The sequence below is a fragment of the Ctenocephalides felis genome, unplaced genomic scaffold (assembly GCF_003426905.1).
Source record: "Ctenocephalides felis isolate EL2017-DRISC unplaced genomic scaffold, ASM342690v1 CF-g0.4_SCAFFOLD_01492, whole genome shotgun sequence".
Lineage (NCBI taxonomy): Eukaryota > Metazoa > Arthropoda > Insecta > Siphonaptera > Pulicidae > Ctenocephalides > Ctenocephalides felis.
In genome coordinates, this window is record NW_020537646.1 from 39,383,815 (window position 1) to 39,406,931 (window position 23,117).

General features: G+C 28.3%; 3 protein-coding genes across 5 annotated transcripts in view; 1 reads left to right on the forward strand and 2 right to left on the reverse strand.

Moving 5' to 3' along the window:
• Positions 1–3,469: 3,469 nt before the first annotated feature.
• Positions 3,470–12,398, reverse strand: LOC113370388 (histidine--tRNA ligase, cytoplasmic-like). Of its 2 annotated transcripts, XM_026611053.1 has the most exons (10): positions 12,152–12,288; positions 11,712–11,889; positions 11,423–11,641; positions 8,016–8,237; positions 6,475–6,681; positions 6,061–6,231; positions 5,871–5,994; positions 4,196–4,308; positions 3,944–4,126; positions 3,470–3,711 (listed from the first exon to the last, which is right to left on the reverse strand). In XM_026611053.1, exons 2-10 carry the CDS (start codon positions 11,853–11,855, stop codon positions 3,502–3,504), a joined length of 1,593 nt encoding a protein of 530 aa, XP_026466838.1. In that variant the 5' UTR covers positions 11,856–11,889; positions 12,152–12,288; the 3' UTR covers positions 3,470–3,501. The 2 variants fall into 2 exon arrangements, with proteins under 2 accessions (XP_026466838.1, XP_026466839.1); XM_026611054.1 differs by lacking the exon at positions 11,712–11,889 and having other exon boundaries at positions 12,152–12,398.
• LOC113370390 lies at positions 12,315–13,097 on the forward strand. The gene is made up of 2 exons (XM_026611055.1): positions 12,315–12,436; positions 12,519–13,097. The coding sequence occupies exon 2, from the start codon at positions 12,675–12,677 to the stop codon at positions 13,080–13,082; it is 408 nt and encodes a 135-aa protein (XP_026466840.1). The 5' UTR covers positions 12,315–12,436; positions 12,519–12,674; the 3' UTR covers positions 13,083–13,097.
• Positions 13,098–15,964: 2,867 nt separating this feature from the next.
• Positions 15,965–23,117, reverse strand: part of LOC113370007 (mannosyl-oligosaccharide alpha-1,2-mannosidase IA-like) — a 75,662-nt gene continuing 68,509 nt past the window's right edge. For both annotated transcript variants that reach the window (XM_026610645.1, XM_026610644.1), the window contains exons 3-9: positions 21,955–22,134; positions 21,387–21,600; positions 19,729–19,956; positions 17,378–17,516; positions 16,726–16,870; positions 16,400–16,516; positions 15,965–16,325 (exon numbers count right to left, since the gene is read on the reverse strand). In XM_026610645.1, coding sequence (XP_026466430.1) covers positions 16,191–16,325; positions 16,400–16,516; positions 16,726–16,870; positions 17,378–17,516; positions 19,729–19,956; positions 21,387–21,600; positions 21,955–22,134 — 1,158 coding nt within the window. In that variant the 3' untranslated portion in view covers positions 15,965–16,190. The remainder of the gene's footprint in view (positions 16,326–16,399; positions 16,517–16,725; positions 16,871–17,377; positions 17,517–19,728; positions 19,957–21,386; positions 21,601–21,954; positions 22,135–23,117) is intronic.

Here is a 23,117-nt window from a genome sequence, read left to right on the forward strand (position 1 = left end):
TTTATGAGTGATTAAAACTATTTCGAGTAGTTTTATTATACATTATTGAAAACGAACGAACACATTAACACGGAGTATTTTCTAAAAGTAAATATTCAAAAATCAACAATTATTATAATTGAACCAGTTTCCGTAGGACTTTAATGATTTAGTATGTTCAAAGACCAAGTACTCTATCGTTATACCAAGTAAATCTAATTTTAATTTTAGCTAACGTCAGAAAAACTACTCATTTTCTCAAATTATGATGAATTTTTTAAATTAAACTACTTGTCGTAAGATCGTAATATTACAGTAAGTTCTATAAGACCATGATATATATCGCTAAAAAAGTTCCATAAAAATCGGCTTACATTTTTTTTTCAACAGTTAATTACAAGAAAACGGCTCGGTGGATTTTCACCTAAAACTAATCAGCATCATTCTCAACTAATATCTTTCGAACAGTTTTTGATTTTTTAAAATCGATTCGGTAGTATGAGCTTAAATGTGGACGAAAAGTTTAACACTTTTTTTTAAAATCATAAAGAAGGCAGCTCGTCGCACAAAACTGATACTTATATACGTATTTGAGAAAACGGCGATTCACGGCAAAAAATCTGTTGATGCACACGCACACACACACATATACTTTTTCCAAATTTGGTCTCATTCGATACAGAATGGCTTAAAACGTCGCGAAAACAAAATTAGCAAATCGATTTTTTTATGAAAACAAACTACACATTCGGTATGTTAAAAATACAATTCATATTTTACCTTCTGTAGGAATTGTAGAATCCCGACTTCTGTCTTGTCTTGTTATGTCCTTTATCAATCCGTCTGCCTTGCGAACGGCTATCTTCATTAGTTCGAAACGTGCGTCCTGATACCGTTTCAGATTTCTTCGTTTTAATTTCTGGCGTACTAATTTCACCATCTTCTTGATTTTGTAAAAAGCCATGCGTCTGTCCAAAATCCGATTCTGGTCTCAAAGACGTCGCACGTTGAAATGACGCATTTTCGCATTTGTAAACATAAAGAAAAAATAAAATGAAATAGAAATTATTTCTTAAAGAAACCATGATAAAAAAATAAATATTTATACAAAGTAAAAAATTATATCAAGCCTAATTAAACTACATTTAAAAATCTGTTATCTACAAAAATACGCTGTAACCAAAAATTTTAGTATTTATTTTGGTTTTTATTACTGTTAATATAGAATGAAATTATAACGCAGTATTTTCAGTCGCATTGACAATTAACAAATAAGTATGCGTACATTTTTGTCAGAGTTATATATAAATCGTCTTGAATTTTTTGCATAAAGTCGAATTTCAACCTTTGTTGCGAGGTTAAACCTGATCATCCAGAACGAAAGCATATATCCCTATACTGATTGAATATTTCGACGTTTATAAGAAAAAACCTAGTGGTGTATGGCATCAAGCCTTAAGGCAAATTGCTTGGACATACGATGTTACGGAACTCATAGAAATTTAAACAAAATTGGTACGTATACAATATCGTATCAAATATCTTATAATTTGATGTGCATATGTCTATGATCATTTTTGACGGCCAAATGGCATTTTTTCCATTTTTTTTTTCTAGATCTCTGAAACCGCCAGACCTGCCTTATCAAAAATTTAATCAGTTGTTTATCTTTTCAATACAAGTAAATTTTTGAAATCGGACGCTATTTTGAAATCGGACGGAGCGTCCGAATTATTGAAATCGGACGCTCCGTTCTCCCAAAAACTGAGTTACTGTTTTTGGCACTTTTAGCCCCGTATCTTCGGAACGGCTAGACCTGCCTTTGCCAAAAACTAATCAAATTGTCTCCTTATCAATACTTATCGAATGTTTTTTTAATTATTTAAATCGGTTGATCGGTGTTCCCGAAATCGTCGACGAAAATTTGTATCTGCACACACGCACACACATACACACATAAACACACATACTATGTACTATTCAACTAAAAAATAAAATTTCTATACAAAGTTTTAGATATTTGTATTTTATGAAATTTTATGAAAATTAACGTTACGATTTATAAAACCTACAAAACAAAAACAGTTTCTTTCTTAATTCGTGATATATGTTTCATGGAATGGCGATTGAGTATTTCTGATGAGTAGCGAAAATTTTCCAAGAAAGTGAAAAATCAATTCAACCAATAATTTACTGTACAATATTTATATTTACTAGTACTAGTAAGATTTGTTATTTTACGCTCTTGGACCTTAAACAACTCATAAAATTCATTCACCCAGTTACTTGAAAAAAAAACAGCAGAATAAATCGATCGATTTACGAAGCGTAAAAGCTTGTGTTTTTGTCTGTAAAAAATGGCATTGTTCATTGCTAGTCGCTAAAAATAAAATAATTAACACATCTGTATTATATCTGGTTTTATACTGTTTTTATTTTTATTATTATATTATAGGGTAACTGGACGCACCGATTTTTAACCATTTTTTACGGCGGTAATTAACAACTTGTATTTAACCATAAAGTGATTGTATTTAACCAATGTATTTAACTATTAGCTTTTTGCTTTAATTTTATTAATGACGAAGACGAATATTATTGGGATTAACCACATATTTACTTAAACGTTTTCACCACTGAACATCCGTTATTTTTTAACACAATGACAAAAAGATTATATTTATACACAACAGTTATGTTAAATTTGCAAAACCGTTATAAATTTATTGTTTATTTTTACTCCAATTTTAATTCAAAACTACTATTTATAACAACGTCGACTAATGCAATTTCATCTATATACTAACTTTGATTGAACTATGGTACTCCGACAATACAAAATTGAGCGTTATATTTAAGAGAAATTCTTAGAAAAGAAAATAATTTATTAATTTAAATTTATAATTAATTATATTTTGCATTTGATATCGCAGAACAATCTAGTTTTAATCAATTTGTCGGAGTTAAGTAAAATTAAGATTTTTGAGAATCAACAACACAAATAAGATTCACAGAAAAACAAATATTTAATTCATATACTTCAGATAATTCACCAACAGTTAAATTATGCTAAATAGTATTCTGTAGTTCATTTTTTAACAAAAACAGAACTAATAATAACTAATATATTATTGCCATGGCCGTTAAATAAATAAATAATAAATAAGAGTTTTATAATCTGTTATGGTACTTTACAACAACTATAATATTATAGAAGACAACCCGAAGGCTGCTCTATCTATTTGCGGTATTTTTTATCAAAAGGCAACCTAGTAGTTGTCCTTATATATTCGAACTCTATTGCAGCAATGCCGACAAGGGCTATTATCACTTGAATACATATTTTGATATTTACAAGTGATAATAAACTGCTGTCCAAATGCGGACAAAATAATATTTGTAATTTAATCTATGCAGCTTTGTTTCACCAAAAATTAAAAACAGAAATTTTGAATTTGAAATTTTTATTAATAAATATCAATTAGGTCTCAAATAATTGTGCTATATTTGTATAAAATTATATTACAGTAACTCTTTGAGTTTCTCTTGTATAACAGATACCATATCCTCTCTTTTCACTTCCAATTCTTCTCGAGTATTGACATTTCTCAATTTAACAATACCACTCTTAATTTCCGATTCGCCAAGAATGATTGCTAATGGAATTTTGTTTTCCTCACAGTGCTGTAGTTGGACTAATAATTTTGGATTGTTTTTATAGGAATGCTCAGCCTGAAATAAAATCAAAAGTCATATGAAGTCTCCAAAGTATTAAATTTTCAAATTAGTCATTTTATATATATAAATAAAACTATGAATGTAATTTTTTGACATTGTTGAGAAATTATAATTTCCAAAATTATCATATTAATTTGTTGACAAGCTTGGGAAATTATTTATTGTTAAATGTTTATTAATAAATAAATGGTATAAATCTTTTGAATTTATCATTTGTGAAAATTACCTTAATACCATTATTCCACAGTTCTGTTAATACTTTCATTCTATGTACAGAAAGATTTTTTTGTGCTGAAGCAACATAAACTTCAGTTTGGCATGTTCTTAACTTCTGTCCTGCATTTTGCAATCGTGCTTCCAAAACAGCAAAAATTCTTTCAACCCCAATGCTAACACCCACACAAGGAACCTAAGAAACAATTATAAGTTAATTTATTATATCACAACATGTGATATATATAATTATAAAAAATTGTACCTGTTTGTTCTTAGAATCAAACATTCCAACTAGATTATCATAACGTCCGCCACCGGCTACTGATCCAACTCCTGATTGTTCATCTCCAGCAACAGGATTTGGAACTACTTCACCTGCAAATTAAATTACAAGATTTTTGAAAATCTTGAATATTCATCTACGCATTTAATTACGACTAGTAGTGTATGGCATCGTGCCTTGAAGCAAATTGCTGGAACTTCCCCTACTTTAATGAAATATGCGAGGAATTAAATGTTTTCAAATAGATTGTAACATTGTCTAAAATTTATAAGCATTATATAAACTAAATTGCAAAGTTGAAATTATTTGTTTAAAGTATATTATAAATTTAGTCAGAATTAAAATTACAATCTGAATTATTTATTTCGTATATTATTTTGATATACAAAAAAAAATTATGAAAAAAAAATTTTTTTGTACAAAAAGAAAATAGAAACAATTATTAAATCAAAAAGCAATTATTTTGTTAAAACATGCAAAAAGTTCTTTGAATAATTCAAATCCGACGCTTAGTTCTCTTAAAAACTGCCACTTTTTGCACATTTAACTCTGTATCTTCGAAATGGCTGGACCTGCCTTTGCCAAAAACTAATCACCTCTTCTCCCAATCATTACAAATTGAATGTTTTTAGATCATTCAAATCGGATACTCCGTTCTCTCAAAAACTCGATTTATATTTTCTGCACTTTTTGCTCCGTATCTCCAAAACGGCTGGATCTGCTTTTGCCAAAAACTAATCAGCACATCTCCCTATCAATAGGAATCGAATGTTTTTTTAACCATTCAAATCGGTTGATCCGTGCGCCCAAAAACGTGGACGAACAAGTGCGGACATACAAAACACACACACACACAATACATACACCTTAAAAAAGTGAAGATATGCAAAAATTTTCATTTTCGACATTCGGCCCATTACTATAACTAAAGAGAAGGGAAGTTAAAAAGTAAACAATTTTTTTACAAAAGAGCAACAGTCTAAAAAAAATTACTAAATTAATCGAAATTTGTGGAGAAGCGTACTAAAGAAAAGAGAAGTCTCTAAATAAAACTCTGTAACATTTCAAGTAAATTGGTCCAGTAGATGTTGAAAAGACAGTTTCAAGACAAAGGTATTTAAAGTTTCGCGGAGTATATTGGAATATTCAAGCAGACTTTGAAGTCTATCACTATTAATAAATTTCATCAAATGATATCTTTTGAAGTTTCTAAACTTTCAAAATCAATTAAAAATTATTCGCAAAAATATCGACAAAAAAATCGGCTAATTATAGGAAAGCGAGTCAGCCGATTCAATTTAACTCGCAAAACGATCCAATGCAAGTTTTCGTCCAGTTCACATCAAACAACTGTTGACTTTTTGAATATACACGGAATAATTCACAGACACATACTATTTTTAATTGTGATGCCACAAGATTGAGAATTACTTGGAACATCGAGAAACTAGATATTAGCAATTTGGTTTTTCTGTCGAAAACAAGCCTCTCTTTTGGGAAGTTAAATCAATTCCCTGCTCAAATTTTAGATATAATATATATATATATATATATATATATATATATATATATATATCACAAGAAATCACATTTTGGCACAATTTAAAAAATCCCAACAATGTAGTTTACCATATTAATAAATTTATTAAATTACCTTTAAGTACAGCTTCGAAAATTACACCAGTGTAATAATCCAAACCTCTTGCTAAACTCAAGTCGAATGAAACACAATGATCAACACCATAGATTTCACAATAATCCAGCAACAAATTCATTGCCTGGATAATAAATAAATCAATGAATACTAAAACCAATTGCTAGGTGATTAGCATTTAAAAAATTACCTCTAAGCCTTTCATAGCCATCTGTGATTTCTTTAAATCTGGATCTTCTAGCAATTTATTTACTAATTCCTTTTTACCATTTAGTTGGACATATGTACCGATTTTATCAGCACTTTCTGGGCTCAAACCTTTCTCCTCAACCATTTCTTTTCTTACTTCTTCCCAAGGAGACTGAAATAAAATGATTTAATTATAAAATAATATAAATTTGTTTTAAATAAATGTCATGCATTAAACATAAAAATCCTCATATAATATGCATAACATATAATGCAATGTTAAATAATCTAAGTGTATTAGTAAAATTTCTTCAAAAAACAGGTTTTACTTTGAGCTTCTTACTTAATACTTCATTGATAACTTAACAATTTAGCAGAAAGTAACAAATAAGAGCAAATAAACTATCCTTTATACCTTATCCAGTTTGTCGACTGCTGAACAGATAGTTCTGAATTTGTCTTGAGGAACTCCACATGCTTCAAACATTCCGTCTAAAAGAGATCTGTGATTCAATTTTACAACAAAGTTTCCCAAATCTAAAGCGTTTAAGATCTCGTATACAACTCTTACACATTCAGCATCAGGAAGCATGTGATCATAAGTTCCTGCAATATCAAAATCCTGCAAAAGTAATGAAAATTTAATTAGAAAAAGTTAAAATTATAATAAAACATTTAATACATTCAACATATTTAACACAAAAATATAGATACCAGACAACTATAATATAAACTTGTTTCCAAATTATAAGTTTTTGTGTAACAATAATTTTAAGTCCTATTTATAACAAAAATATAAATAACCAAAAAATTAATTCAAAATAAAATTGAAAAAAAATTACTTTCAAATTTTGATCTTGGTTTATCAAATTATAGTATCAACTAGTTGTAAGTGACATTTTGTCTTAAGGGATCGTTCAAGTATTACGTAAGCAGATTTATTACAATTATTTACCCCCCCATCCCCCTCGTCAGCAAAAGTAAGCAAAGCTCATACCCCCTACCCCCATGCTTACATAAACATTTTGCAATTAATGTAAAAAAATAAATATACTACCTATGACGTAATCATCATCCAGACTCCCCTGCCCCCCATGTCAACCCAAAATAAGCAAATCAACAACCTCCCCGCCCCCCTATAGTGCTTACGTAATACTTGAACGGCCCCTAAGACAAGTTGCATAAACATCCCGATATGTGTAAATAATCAACTTAATCAACATGAAAGCAATATATTAATTTATGAAAGATTTATAAATACACCGAGATGCTGTTTGCAGATTATTAATTTTTATACAATTTTTTCTTGTTACACATTATTCAAAAAAGAAATACGTCTAATACATACACGGTCGATTAATTCAAACTTTAATTTTTTTTCATAATTAATCATTTTTTTGTAGGACTATAATATTTTAGTATGTTCATTAAGACCAGGTACTCTATGGCCATACCAAGTTTCATTAAAATTCTCAGAAAAAAAAATTAACAATCAATTATGAAAAAGCGGGCTGGCCGATCTTTGTGAAAAACTAATCAGCATGATTTCCAAATGTTAACTTTTTTATAATTGGAAATCGATCACGTGATTAATCGACGGCCTAAACACACATAGTTTTTCCAAATTTTCATCAATAAGTTCACATCTTTTATGTTTCTTATTCTAGCAAAGAAATATAAAGCATTTTAATCAAATCTAAAATTTTAAGATGGTAGTTTTGAGGTATATTCAGAAAATCTTTATTATTGTATTTGTACTATAAGAAAATAATAATCGACTTGTAATAAATACTATCTAATATTTACTAACTATATAACACAAATCTACTATCTAATAACACAAAAAAATTGTTGCTCTCATAAAAAATCTCAAGAAGTGGTTAAATATAAATACAAATCATACTAGAAAGTTTAAGAAAAATATAATATTAGCAAATAAATCGCATTAATACATACACATTGATAAAATTCTCTGTATCTCCCACGGGTCATAGAAGGGTTATCTCTTCTGTACACCTTGGCAATATGATATCTTTTGATTGAAGACACTTTACTCATGGCCAAATATCTTGCAAAAGGTACAGTTAAATCATAACGCAGAGCTAAAATTTCACCACCTTGATCTTTTAATTCATAGATAAGCTTTGAATCTTCTCCATATTTTCCAGTTAGAACATCCTAAAAAAAATTATAATTTGGTATAATCAATTGTTGTACTTTAAAAATTTAGCTATGAAATATTTAACATAAACATCAAAATTATGAGTGACTAAAATAAAAAATTTAAATTTTTTATACATGATTGAAAAAGACAATGGTCAGAAGATTTTGTATTTTTAAAGTCATTTTTTTTAAACCTATAGTATATAGTATATTATATTGTATAAATTACAATATAATATATACCTCAAACATGCATATGTAATATATAGAATTTATAAACATATATGTTTTACAAAAGTATATTATGTAACCCCAGTATAACGCGGTACTTCTATAACACAGATCACTCCAATATGGTTGGAGAATTGAGGATATCCCTTTTATAAAACAGCAAGGTTTACAACTAACATAGATCGAAAATTGAGTAAAACCCTAATTAAGTAGGAAGTATAGTAAAGAAAAAGGACTAGGCTTATCTGAACAGTTAGTAATATTTCTTAAATGCAAATCCTTCAAATTAAATGAGTACAATATTTAGAAGTAAACTTTGCCTGTGCTTAACATATCAATAAAATAATATATAACTATCTTTTCACTAAAAGAAGGAAAACACAAATGATAGATTTTTTAAAAAATAAAGCATGAATCTGAAAAAAGTACCTAGAAGATGATAATATCTTGCCAAAAAGAAAATCCTTGTGTTGGATAGCACTTAGAAATGTCAAAGTAATTATCATTTAATATTAAAATCTGTACTGTCTGCACCTAGTTTCCTTAAATAATTCAGGAAAATTGGATAAACATGATTCAAAGCATTGTGACTATAATAAAACTTTAATAAATCAATCATATTAATTTACTTAATATTTCACAATCGTATTTATTAAAGCTTTTAATAGTTTTAAACTTGTATACATTGACCTTCATGAAAAAGTAAACATGTAAATCTACAGGCCCGTCCATTAGGTGTTAGAAAAATTTAATAAATCTATTATACTTGGTTAAGAAAGTACAATAAGTTGCATATTTTTATGAATTTTTAGAATATAACTTATCTTTTTGAATTTGTCCTTTAGTTGATATAACAAGAATTTGCATAACATGAGTGTTTTTTTAGAACATAACACCTGTGTTAAATCTATAAATCTAATAAATCTTATAAATTACAGTAAACCCGCGCATAACACAATAGTTACGTTCCAAAAAAGTAGCGTGTTATGCAAATCCATATTATACGGGACAGAAAATTAGTATAAAAAGAGGGGTTACCTTCCAAGATTATATAATAAATATTGTTATTTTTATTAATTGGTTTAAGAAGTATTATACATTATATGAATTATATGATTTTTTTTTTTGCACCATAATAACTGATGAGGGCTATTCAACACGATCATTTATTTGCAAAATATCCTCTCCCCTGAGCAGTTTTCTGTACTTCCTCCAGGACCGTACATTATTTTTTGCAAAAAAAATTATATTTGCGATTACTTGCTTTTAACAAAAAGGTATTTATATATTTGCTACATGCAAAGTTATCTTTATTAAATCTTTATGCTCATATTATTTAAAGGATTTTTAAAACTAATGACTAATTGTTCGGATAAGCCTAGAATTTTTTCTATAGAACAAACATGCTTGAATAATAAGTATCAAATTAGTTATTTTTGAACTAATTTTATCACATGTATTGAGCTATTGTACTGCGATTTTACTAACTTTAGATTAAATAAAGTTAGATTTTAATAGATTTCACTATATTTTTTATATTATTAGGGTTTTGCTCAATTCTGAAACAGTATTAGAGGAAACTCGAGCTTTAAAAGTACCGTGTTATGAAGGGGATGGGCTCAATTCTTAAATTGTGTTAGAGCGAATACGTGTTATAGAAGTACCGTGTTATGCCGGGGTTACCTGTACTTTAAGAAGCAGCATGCATGTAGCAGTAACATTAATACAGTTACAGTAGATTATATAAAATTTTATGTCAATATACAACAAGAAGTATAAAAAACCATTATACATAATGGTTTAGATGGGTGCTTTAGATGTGCCTGAACTTCTTGAACGCTTCAAATTAGTCATACCTAACGTTAGGTTACGTTACAATAGAACTTTGGAAATACCCACAGTTAAAACCAAATTTGTTTCACGCTCACCCATAGAATATCAAAAATAATAAATGAATTTGCTTCAGAGATTGATATCTTTGGTCTGTCCATGACAAATATAAAAAATCAAGCCAGAAAAATTATCCTTAAAAGACTGTCTTAAGTAGTGATTTATAGTTTATTAAATGTTTAATTTTATTAGTTTTTATTTAATGTTATATATTTGTAGTTTATATATATTAAGTGTTATGTATATATATTATTAGAATACGGTTCGATTATTTGGTATCCTCATCATATCAACAACTCTGATGCGATAGAGAAGGTTCAGCGAAAATTTCTGAAATACCTTTATTATAAAAGATATAAAATTTACCCTGAACGTGGCTTTGACCACAACACTTTACTAAAAGAATTTGGTATTCCTTCCCTTGCCTCACGTCGATTTATCTGTACAATTATGTTCTTATTTAAGCTTTGCAATAATTCTATAGACTGTCCTCTTATTCTCAATCAACTATCCTTTAATGTTCCAAGGCTATCTTCTCGTTCACAATTATTTTTCAATTAACGTACCCCTAAATCTAATTCTCTCTTAAATTCGCCAATTTTACTTATGTCCTCTAACTTTAACTTAATTAATAATGAAATAGATATTCACAACACTTCACCTAATCAAATAATCTCCATCTGCACAAGTTAGTCTTTTTATTTTCTTTTCAAATATCTCATTATTTTCTTATTCTGTTTATAAATATTATTGTTACATTCTGCATTATATGTAATTTTATCTTACTAACATTTTATGTTACTAACTATATATTGTAATTTTGTATATATTTTAATTGTTATTCATTATGTAAAATAATTGTATTTTTGAGTCCTCTTGGAGAAATCTGTGGGCTATATATTTAAATAAATAAATAAATAAATAAATATATATACAAATCTATCTATGAACTCTTAATACTCAAATTTTCTCATATCTTTAGTTTATAATTTGTACACTTTAAAATGTAATTATATTGTATTATTGCCTTGGGCGTTGAATAAATAAATAAATAAATAAATAAATAATAAATACCGTACTTTGAGTTCAAACACTGGTGTATCAATAGTCTCTGCTCCGTGGCGATGAAAAACTGTTAGGATTTTCTCAAGCACATTTTGTCTTAATGTCATTTGATCTGGAGAAAAATCTCTCGTTCCTTTGGGAGTCTTTAATATCAATTTCCCACTCGTCGGTGGGGCAGCTCCATTACTCAGCTGTGCTTTTAAGGCAAGTAATTTGGCAACTTCTTCATCAATCTAAAAATAAAATAATTTGAAATATAACAATTTTTACTGTAATTTTATGTTTTAAAGAAACCTTCCTAACCTGATTAATAAGTTCAGGATTTATTTGTAAATTTTGTTGGTTTTTATGTCCTATATGTATTTTTCTTGGAGTGGCGCAGGTTTTAGAAATTGCGGAGAAAATCGCTCGAGATAAACGACAATAGGTAAATGACATCATTTTCATTTTCAGTAATAATGGAAAGTAACTCGGTTCAGAACTGCGTTAAGAAGTATAGCACGTACATTCCATTGCAGTTTTTTATGATAAGAAAATAGAGCAATAGAAAGTAATAAATTCTGATATATTGAAGGCTAAACAGCATATGGCTAACAATAGATAACCTCACAAAAAAAATTATTTAATGTTATTAAATCCTCGAATTAGACTCATTTAAGTACAATTTACACCAAAAAATCAAATTATAACTTATATCATGAAAGTTGCACAATCGTTAAATACATGTGGCTGTCAAAATATACCTTTTCTTTAGGCTCTTTAGCTGCTTTGAGTTTTCTCACTAAATCTCCTTGTTCTTTAATCTGATCTTGAATATCGGACATATTAATAAATTTTATTCAGCAAATAAACTATATTTAAAATTAAATTATTTACTGTATTATTTAATAAATAATTATAAAACTACAAAATATGACGTTAAATGCACGGCGTTCAATTGCGGATTGTTCGCATGGCAGTTTCTTCAAACGACTGAACTTGCTTGCTCAAATTGCAGCTTTCATTGTGTGAATAAAATAAAAATATAGGTCAATTTGATTGCATGCTTTAACGCAAAAAATTGACATTATGATTATGCAAAAAATCAATAACCGATAATAATTATTTTAGGAAATGCCTTCATGAGTTTCAGAAGTCCATAAAAAAAACTTAACCTCAAAATATGCTCCAAAGAAAAGGATTCAATACTGTTTAAGCTGAATTAAATATTGGTGTGCAGGATTATATAAGAGCACATTTATTTTATTACAAAAATTATTTATTAAAATGAGAAGGATTTCAACCCGAACTTTAATGAAAGTCGCCGCCTATGGCGCAGTAGTTGTTGTTGGCACTGGTTTATACCTCCAAAATTCTGTAAAACAGAATATCAGAAACACAGAATTTTACAAATCAGCATTAAAAACATTAAGAGCTCATCCAGGAGCTATCCAATTCCTAGGTGAACCCATTAAAGACAATGGATTTAATTATAGAGACACACAAAACAATAATTTTGATGATACAAAAGCTACATTTGCTGTTAACGTTACCGGCTCAAAGGACAAAGGTGTAATGTATTTCTGGGCAGATAAGTTAGAAAATGAATGGAATGTTAATCGAATGGAGCTGGAACTGAAAAGCAGACCTAACGAAAGGCTAAAAATTGTTGGAGATTCTCAAACATCAAAGTAGTCATGAATTAAAGGTGCATATTGTGATATGTTTAGTAAATTGTTGTAAATAGATATGTTAATATATAGATTGATTAAAGATTGATATAATGTTGCTTAGTTTCTATTTTTCTCAATATTCTAAGACAGATAAAACATTGCAGAATAAATATAGCACAATGTAATTATGCAAGAGTTACAATATAACTAACAATATAAATATAAGAAATTAAGTTTAAAAAATAGTAATGATAACACTACACATTTCGAAAATATCATTAACGGTATCTATGTAAAAAAGGACCCATTAAAACCCATTAAAACAATGTAATTATGCAAGAGTCACTATTTAACTAACAATATAAATATGAGGATTTAAGATTAAAAAATGGTAAAGATAGCATTACAATAAATTATAGTAATCGTGAAATTCTATCTTATAATTTTTTGTATTTTGAAAATATCATTATTCTCGGTATCTTTGTGAAAACTATATTAATGTAACCACCTATACTATAGTTATGAATTAAATTATTAAATAGGGAACTGTTGCCCCCTATTTAATAGTATTTTTCCAATTATCAAAGGGCAAGTAAAAATTAATTCCATCCATTTCATCAACTTTTATCAACTGCACCAAAAACTTATTTACTTAAATCCGCTCAAACTGTTTGAAAACTTAATGTATAAATAATTTTATTAACAAAATTAAACTATACAACATATAATGTATAATTTAATACATTGTAAAAAAGTATAATAAACAATTCATCAAATAAATTTATTTATATGTTAACATATAAATCAATAAGTTTCAAATTTTTTGATATGATGATCAAGTACTTAAACTACAAGTTTACCTACTTGTAATTATAGATTATTTTGCTTGCAAAATAGCTTAAATTGCCCACAATTAATAATATAGTGTGTCAAAGTTTTTAACAAAGCCAATTGTTAGACAAACTGCACAATTAGTGTTTCTAAGGTCTTACACTGAGAAATTACACAACCATATTTGCTAACTTAATGTTTTCTCGAGGTTTCTGAAGATATTCTGAATCGATATTGGAAAAAGTAGGCATTCGTGCATGTGTATGTGAGTCATAATTTACCTTTGCAACTTTGGGTTATGACAAACACCCTGAATCATAAACTTACAAAAAGTAGTTCACTTATAAAAATGTACTGAAGTCTGGAATAATGAGTCCCTCCCTGTATGTTCTAACAAGCAGCCGAGGGCTTACAAAGGAGTACTCGTAACAATTGCACTAATTTAAGTAATTTTTACTAGTTAGTAATTTGTAAGATTTTTTGTAAAACTATATGCCATAAAGAACTAATGAATTTGGTTCTATTGTACAAAATATGTACTTATTAATGACTTGTAAATGTGTGATCAACACGTGTAGTCACTTGTGTGTAGACGTGTAGTCAAAATAAACACTTTCATTACAAGTTGAAAGTTGATATACCTCTATTCTTATTAATTAATTCGGTTATTTGCACATATCTGCCTGCCCATGCAACTTACCTGGAGGCTAAATGCCACTTACATCTTAACTTGTACAATTTATTCATTCTTTTTTTGTTTTAAATTGAAAATAAATACTGAATATATTTAGAAAAGTAGCAAAGGCGATAACTGTGTAGGCTGTTACATCAAAGTTGCCTTTGTCCTTTTGGTTACGTAAATGTTACGTGTAACCTTACCCCGGTTACGTAATGTTAAAGGTTTTATTACGTTTGAGGTTTACTGGATAAAGAATTTGTAAATATAGTGATATAAATTATTTGATGTTGCTTATATACTGAGGTGCAATTAAAAATATTATAATGTACCCAATTTTTTTGTGAATGAAGTTAGTTATTATAATTAGTTATTAACTTTTTCTATATATTTCTTTGTTGAATTGACTGTCTGCATATCACAAATCTCTTGAGTTTAATATTCTGAAGCCAATACTTGATGTGCCAACTCATGCAGATATATTAGATTAAAAAAAACAAAATTACAGTTAATATATTTTTAATTATAAACAAAGAATAAATAACAATATTACAAGGTACCGGTATTATAATAAAATGCTTATATTCTTAATTAATCTATTAAAAATAACGTCTCTTGCATTAACTGTTCATGAATTCTCTAAAATATGAACAAAAGACCAAAATTCTTCCATTTCTCATTTGTAACAATAACCACACCACATATATACATTTACACGCTTATAATTTACAATTATTTAATTTAATTTTTTCTATATACAATTGGCACTCCCTTTTCATGAAGGAATGTAGTAAAATACAGTCAATATCTAGACTTAAGTATGCTGAGATGTTTACAAGTGCAAAATCATAGTTACAAGTATTTTTATAATTATGCGAGAGCCCAAATTATTTTCAAAAATGTATATTAGGATAATTCTCTTTTAGGAGAAAAGAATCGATTATCAAAATATTTAATATATTATAATTCACAATCAATATCCCCTAATTTGTATACCAAGTATAAGCTTTTTTCATAATAAAAGAAGAAAAACTTCACAAAAAATTCATTTTAAATTCAGATATAAAACTTTTAAAAAAATATACATACTACCATAAATTACTTTTGAAAATATTATAAGCTCTGGTATTAATTTCATATAAAGTCAAACTTTTTCTAATGCTGTTAATCTCCCTATTAAATCATGCATGAGGCCGCATTATATTAAATATTTCCAAAAATCTATTATTAAATTATCATTAAAAGTTTGACTTAAAAAAACGAATCAGAAGGATTCCAGAATTTTATAAAAAAATTAAATCTGAAATGCATAAAAAATCTATATAATATTTAATATAAATGGATAAAAAAAACTGTCAAAAATATATTAATGTAAAACTTGAATAAAATTTGTGTTCCTTATCATAAAATTTTAGAATCCTTCTCATGAATATTTTAGTACTAAAACGTACTACTACATATTTTATAGAAAAGGTAATAAGTATTAAATATATAGAAGATAAAACAGCCTTCCATCTGATTACCCAAAAGTTTCGTAAGCTAGGTCAATATATCACCTCAAAAAAAAATTCTATTTTATAAGAACACCTCTCAATTATTAAAGATTTTTGCTAGATATTTTCTTCAATGTTTAGAAGTAGCTGTGTGTGATCTATACAGAGGATTAGCTCCTTTAATAGGCAGTGGATGAGCTTCTGTATTGAAAACCCATTTGTCTAATGGTATCAATGAATCATCCGAAAACAATAAATATAGATACTAAAAGAAAGAAAAGTTTGTATTATTACATAATCATAAAATGTAGATTTATTAGGTATTGTATTAAAACTCACTTTTAAAGTTTCAGCTAAGAAGAAGCTTTGCTGAACATCATCCTTAGGTGAATCTTCTAAGTACACATTTTTAATACCAGTGTAACCTCCACTGGCTCGACAATTTCTTTCAATTGCCTATAAAATGAAAAACAATTAATGAACTACATTTTCAAATTAAACGAAAAAATCTTAAGAGTATGATAGAAAGAATTATCTTAAAATAATATTAAAATTGAAAACTGAAATTGGGCAAAAATAATAAAGTTATTCATTGAAGATTTGTAAAAATAATCATAATTATTGTAAACTAGATAAATGATTAAGATATGGAACTATTTATATACCTGAACTGCTTCCCATCCCCAATCTCTATATTTTTGATTTTTAGTTAAACGCCATAACACAAAGTAACTTTCAATCGTTTCTGGTCTTAATATATAGTATTTTTCTGTCGTTTTGATTGCTCTTGCTTCCACTGCTTCCGTAAATCTACAGAAATAAGTAATATAAATATATAATCAAATGCTCTGCATTAGAAATTAAATAAATACTTTATCGATATCGGTAGAAAAATCATTTGATACACCATTTCAAAGAATAGTAAAAAACACGAGTAAAAATGACTATTTAGTATAGCAAAGATCAAAAAATTTCGTTTTTGTAGTAATTTTAATAGTACACTTTCGTTAATAAATATTGAGTTCCCCAGAAAATAAGATTTCTCACTTCTCTGCTCTAAATTACAACTAATTTAAACATTATAGGTGTAATGCAAATTTCATTCAGTAATCTATAAAATATAATTTTAATTCTTGAACTAAACTTTTATAGTATCTAGAATTCTAAGAATTTCTATTTCAGAAATAATTTGTAAGCCCAATATTTACATTTGCCAATAAATTCAAAATTTATAGAAAATATTCAATTTTTAAAATTGAACTCGCTTATTAATGAATATGTTTATGAAATGGAAAATTTACCATTTGGATAATTTACCTGAAACTCTCTGGACCAAGTTTTGTAGGTGTCCTATCATAAGATTCGTGGCAAGTGGCTGCAAGTTGCTCACCAATTAATAAATAACTATCAGACACATCATTTTGCAAAGTTTGTGCACCAAGTCCATATAAACCACCTGTGAAAGTAAGAAATAAAATTAATAAAATACAATATTAAAATATATCTATATATTTAATTAACTGATTTCGCAAAATATTTCAAATAGCAAAGATTTATACCGACTATTCTGTAAAAATTAGCAACACATCTGATAACAAAACTAGTGGTGTATGGCATCGTGCCTTAAGGCAAATTTTTAGAACTTCCCATACCTTAATGGAATATTCGAGGAATATTATATGTTTTCAAATAGATTATTATAAATACTGTAACTTATGTTTACAGAAACAAATAAAATAAACAAAACTTAATCAATCAAATTTAAAATAAAGAATATTGTCTAATATTTATAAGAATTATATAAACCCAATTACAAAGTTAAAATTATTTGAAGTATATAAGTGAACTTTAGAACGTCAGCAATAATTAAAATTAATATTCGAATTATTTTCGATACCAAAAAAAATGAGAAAAAAAAATCTCTTTTCCCAAACGCAATCGTTTCGTCAACAGAAGCAAAAAGTTTTTGAATCATTCAAATCAGATGCTTAATTCTCTCGAAAACTGCCATTTTTTCCACATTTCGCTCAGTATCACCAAAATGGCCGCACCTGCCGTTGCTAAAAACTAATCACCACTTCTCCCCATCATTACGAATTGAATGTTTTTTGAATCATTCAAATCGGATGATGCTCCGTTCTCTCAAAAACTCGATTTTTATTTTCTGCACTTTTTGCTCCGTATCTCCGAAACGGCTGGACATGCCTTTGCTAATCAGCACATCTTCCTATCAATAGAAATCGAATGTTTTTTGAACCATTCAAATCCGTGCACCTGAAAACGTGGACGAAAAAATGCGGACACACGCACACACACATCCATTTTTTACGATGTATGCCAAAATGTTCAGAAACCTTCAAAAGGTGAAGAAATGCAAAAACTTTCATTTTCGATTTTTGGCCCATTACTATAACTTACCCTACGGGAAGTTAATGAGAGTAATTGGTGATGTACATAAGAATGTTCTTTAAGATAATTTGCATACACTTCCCGATACGTGTAGATAATCTTTATAGTAAGATGTTACCGATCAAATCTGCAACAGCTAATTTTGAAAATAAAGTTTTCGCTTTTGATTCCTGATTAATTCAAAATACAGAAAAGAATATACACAGAGCGTGGCCCAAAATGCTAACTTCCATGAATTTTCATAGACCAATAATTTTATAGGATGATCTCATTTAGTCGATAACTCTCACCATGCAGTTTGTCATTTGAGAACATAATGATTAATTAAAAAACAATCAATATTTAAAAACTAATCAGATCTATTACCAAATGATTTTTCAAACAGCTTATAAATTTCTAGTTGGTTCAGGATTTTTGGCAAAAACTTGGACAAAGTATTATGTAAATTGATCTATCTTATTACATACTAGCAAACCCGACGAACTCCGTTTCGCCACCAGATGGTTTCGTGAGAAAGATGAAGAAATTATTTGTTTGTTTTATATTTGAAAGGGTAAAATTTGATTTTATTACACAACAGTAATGAATTTATTTCGATTACAAAAATGAAGTGTTTTTTAGTTGAACTTCTCTAAATAATTAAAGTGAATCCGCAAATTATCTGTTTCATTGAAGTGCTCTTTGGTAAACCACATTTTTGTTTTTTGGTCTGACGTTAACACAAACAAAGCGGATGGTTTCCCAACTCGTGAACAGGCAACGTATAACTGCCCATGTGAAAAACAATGATTTTCTAAATGATCTATTTGAAATTTATCCCGCAAACACTAAGCGATTGGCCTTGCGACATGTTATTGCGAACGCAAGGCGAACTGGATATTGCAATCGTTTGAAGTCAAACGGAAGACCAGTCAGAATCATTGGTATGTCACCAAATCGCCAGCAATTTTTGATTGAATGGTGAAATTCAGGGCGTGTACATCATTATTCTTTGCGGCAAGAATTGCTCGTTGACTTAACCAAGCATAATTCTGATAATTCTCACTAATGTCATTACTCGAATTTTTACGGTGCGTGAAGTTCCAGCAGCTTGCATTAAGGCACGATGTAATGCACAACTAATTTTCTTAGATATAAACTTTGCGGAGCCCGAGACCTTTCCAACGAATGTAAAATTTTCGAAATCGGTTTGTGCGTTCTGGAGTTATTTCGTCAGGAAGGAAAACCCGACTTATTTTTATATATATAGAAGATTATACCTGCAAAGCATGCCAAATGGTCCATTTTGTGTTCCACTTTCTCGTATTTAAGTTCAGCGACATAAGTCAATCCGGACTGATGCGATCGCTTGATCATTTTTTCGGTGATCGCAGCCATCGCTTCGTCGTACATGACTCTTGCTTCGGCGTCCTGCCGACCACTCTGAAGCCAAGCCTTAAGAAGATACTCGAAGAAACTATCACCTAGGGCTCCTAGAGACATGTGATCTGGAAAAGAGCAAAAGAGGTAATTAATATTAAAAATTCAAAATTGGCAAATGTTTTCTATAATGCCAATGATTCGTCTTTCGCACTCGATGATATCGTTTCTATACGGGTCGATTGTGATTGGTCTTCGCGTATGTGAATAGAGATCTGTCGTTGAATGCGTACCGGCATCAACGTTGTATACGTACCGATATCAACAAGAAAAACGAAAAAGATAAATAAACATTTTAAAGTTACATCGTAGTACAAATCTTGATTTAATGAAAAATGCCTGAATCAGAAGAATATTTTACCATGTTCCTTGAAAATAATAAAATAAATTACACATTTGTTTCGTGAACTAAACGTAAGTTTATTGATTACAAATTATTTCTATATTATTCGTAGTTTCTATAAATCTGTGAAGTTATTAAAATAGAAAATATTTTTTTAGGCAAGACAGATATTACAGCTGTCCAAAGAATGAGATGATACCGCCAGCGAAAATGAAAAAAATACAATCAATCAATGATTGTAATTTAATTTTATTTACATGAAGTTCTTCAAACACAATTTTAAGTATTATACGTATTTTTAATGCTATTATAAATATATAATTTATAATTTATCATTATATAAATGTGTATAATGGGTGACACTAATAAATATGTGCATCCACGAGTGTTATCATATTACTAATAAATATTATTCAAAATTGTTATATGATGTATTTATTTTTACTTAAATGCCATCTTGTACAGTAGCAAATAAGTTTTACTTCAATCGCGTGTGAAAATTACGCACACTCTTTTTTTAAAAAAAAAAATAAATACACGACGCCAGAAACATTAAAACAGACAGAATATACGTATATACTCGTATACTCAAAAACCAGATAATTAAGTACAATGTTTCAAATTTAAAATTATTACTCAAAAAAATAGTCTCGTCCAGTTAGGTGCACGAAGGTAAAATATATATGATAAAGGATATGTAGAGGAGTTTGTAATTTTTACAGTGTATATCAGTTAATTAATTACTCTGAGATTTACTTAATACCGAATACCTCTACTAAATACATCAAGTATAGTTATTCATTGTATTGGAAACACGCAAATTAAGTTATTTTCCAATTAAATAATACAAATTCACGCTAGAATGATTCTTGCCTACAAAATATAAACGTTATTATTCTGTAAAGAGTATTGTTTATTTCTAAATTATTAAACGTCTTGTTTCTTTATTTTATTTACCCAAATCGACCAAATTCATATAAAGAACTCCGTGTTATCTGAAAAAATATCTTCAATATTACTTATACATTTAAGGAATTCGTAACCTGCCTGATTTGCCCTAATAATAAGTGGGAAACTTAGCCCCTCTAATTTATATTTATCTTGTAATTAATTTAGATTTTACTACCTCTAGCCTTGTAAATGAATGTAACTTACGTTGTCCCCATTTTCCAGTTTTTGGATTCAAGTAATTCGGATAAAGACCGTTCACTTTATCGATTTGTTTAATGATTGAACGAATGTGTTGAACTTTGTCCCTGTAGATCTCATCACCAGTTATATCGCTCAAATATGTGAATTCTAAATGGAGCGTTCCAAATTCAGCTAAGATGCTTGAAAATCCTCCAGTCCATGGGTATTTTTTACTTTCCTGAAAAAATAAAAATAACTTAAACTAAAACATTCAAATGTTCTCGTTGATCAGTCTTCAATTTTTTAAAATATTGAATAGACTGAAAAAAATGTTTGATTTCCTTATTTAATACAGAAATAGAATAACATAAGCAAAAACGTTGAAAGTTAAGTGTTGCGATTACAACTGCATAATGATTGGTTGATAATTCTAATTAATCATGATATAACTAATGAACAATTATAATTAATTAATTATTATAAATATAATTATCAAAATTTGTAGCATAAGCAACACGGTCTCTTTTTATACATTTTATATTCTGTTTATATTAATACAGAAAAAAGTTTCGACCACAAATATTTCACTTACCCCAGTTTTGAGGTTGACCAGAGCATGAGGTATACCAGTGGGTGTTTGGAATGCAGGAAGCAACTTGTCTGCTACTTCTTTGGCTTTTTCTTTGAATAATTCATCGCCCGTTAAAGCATAACAAGCCAAAAAGCCACCGATGAATCGAATATTCATCTCAAATACGGACACTTCGATATTCTGAGAAAAAAATAGTAATATTATTTAATGGTAGCAGATTTTACTTTCTTCAGCAGTAACAATAATCGTGAAACAATTATTCTCTAGATCCTTTCGTATGTTGAACCAAATCTTAAATATTTTTTAAATTGAATTTCAGACGTAGAGTTCTATTACAATAGGAATATATATATATATATATATATATATATTGTGTGATTCTGAATTTGATGTTGACATATGTATTAACAAAGTCTAATAATCGGGCATAACATCAATAAAAAACATGAATTTCTTTCAAAAATTTATTTTAAATCCATACGTTTCGGCTATGATCCTAGCCTTCATTCAGTGGAAACTAAAAATAAAATTAAAAACTAAAACAATTGAATTGGAGTGAAAAGAAGAAATAAAATAAAACCACCAGTCTACGAATAACACACTATCCATTTTGTGATTTTTTCAAATCAGTATTTTGTGAAAATACGAGATATCAAGTTAATGTTTATAATACATAGTGTAGTGCATTACCATATCCTAATATCATGGATTATTAAAATTTTCCAATTTAACACTAAGATCAACTAATTGTAAGTACTATTTACTATTTTATTTCTTCTTTTCACTCCAATTCAATTGTTTTAGTTTTTAATTTTATTTTTAGTTTCCACTGAATGAAGGCTAGGATCATAGCCGAAACGTATGGATTTAAAATAAATTTTTGAAAGAAATTCATGTTTTTTATTGATGTTATGCCCGATTATTAGACTTTGTCAATATATATATATATATATATATATATATATATATATATATATATATATATATATATATATATATATAGAACTTTTTGCGACAAATTCGACATTAAAACTGAGTGGATATAAATTATAATTAAGAAATGGATCATTGTTTGCAAGAATTCTCCCTTATCGGATTATCTTCACTCTATGTTATGATCATGTTATGATATAATTTGTAGAACGATAATTTGAAATCTATTA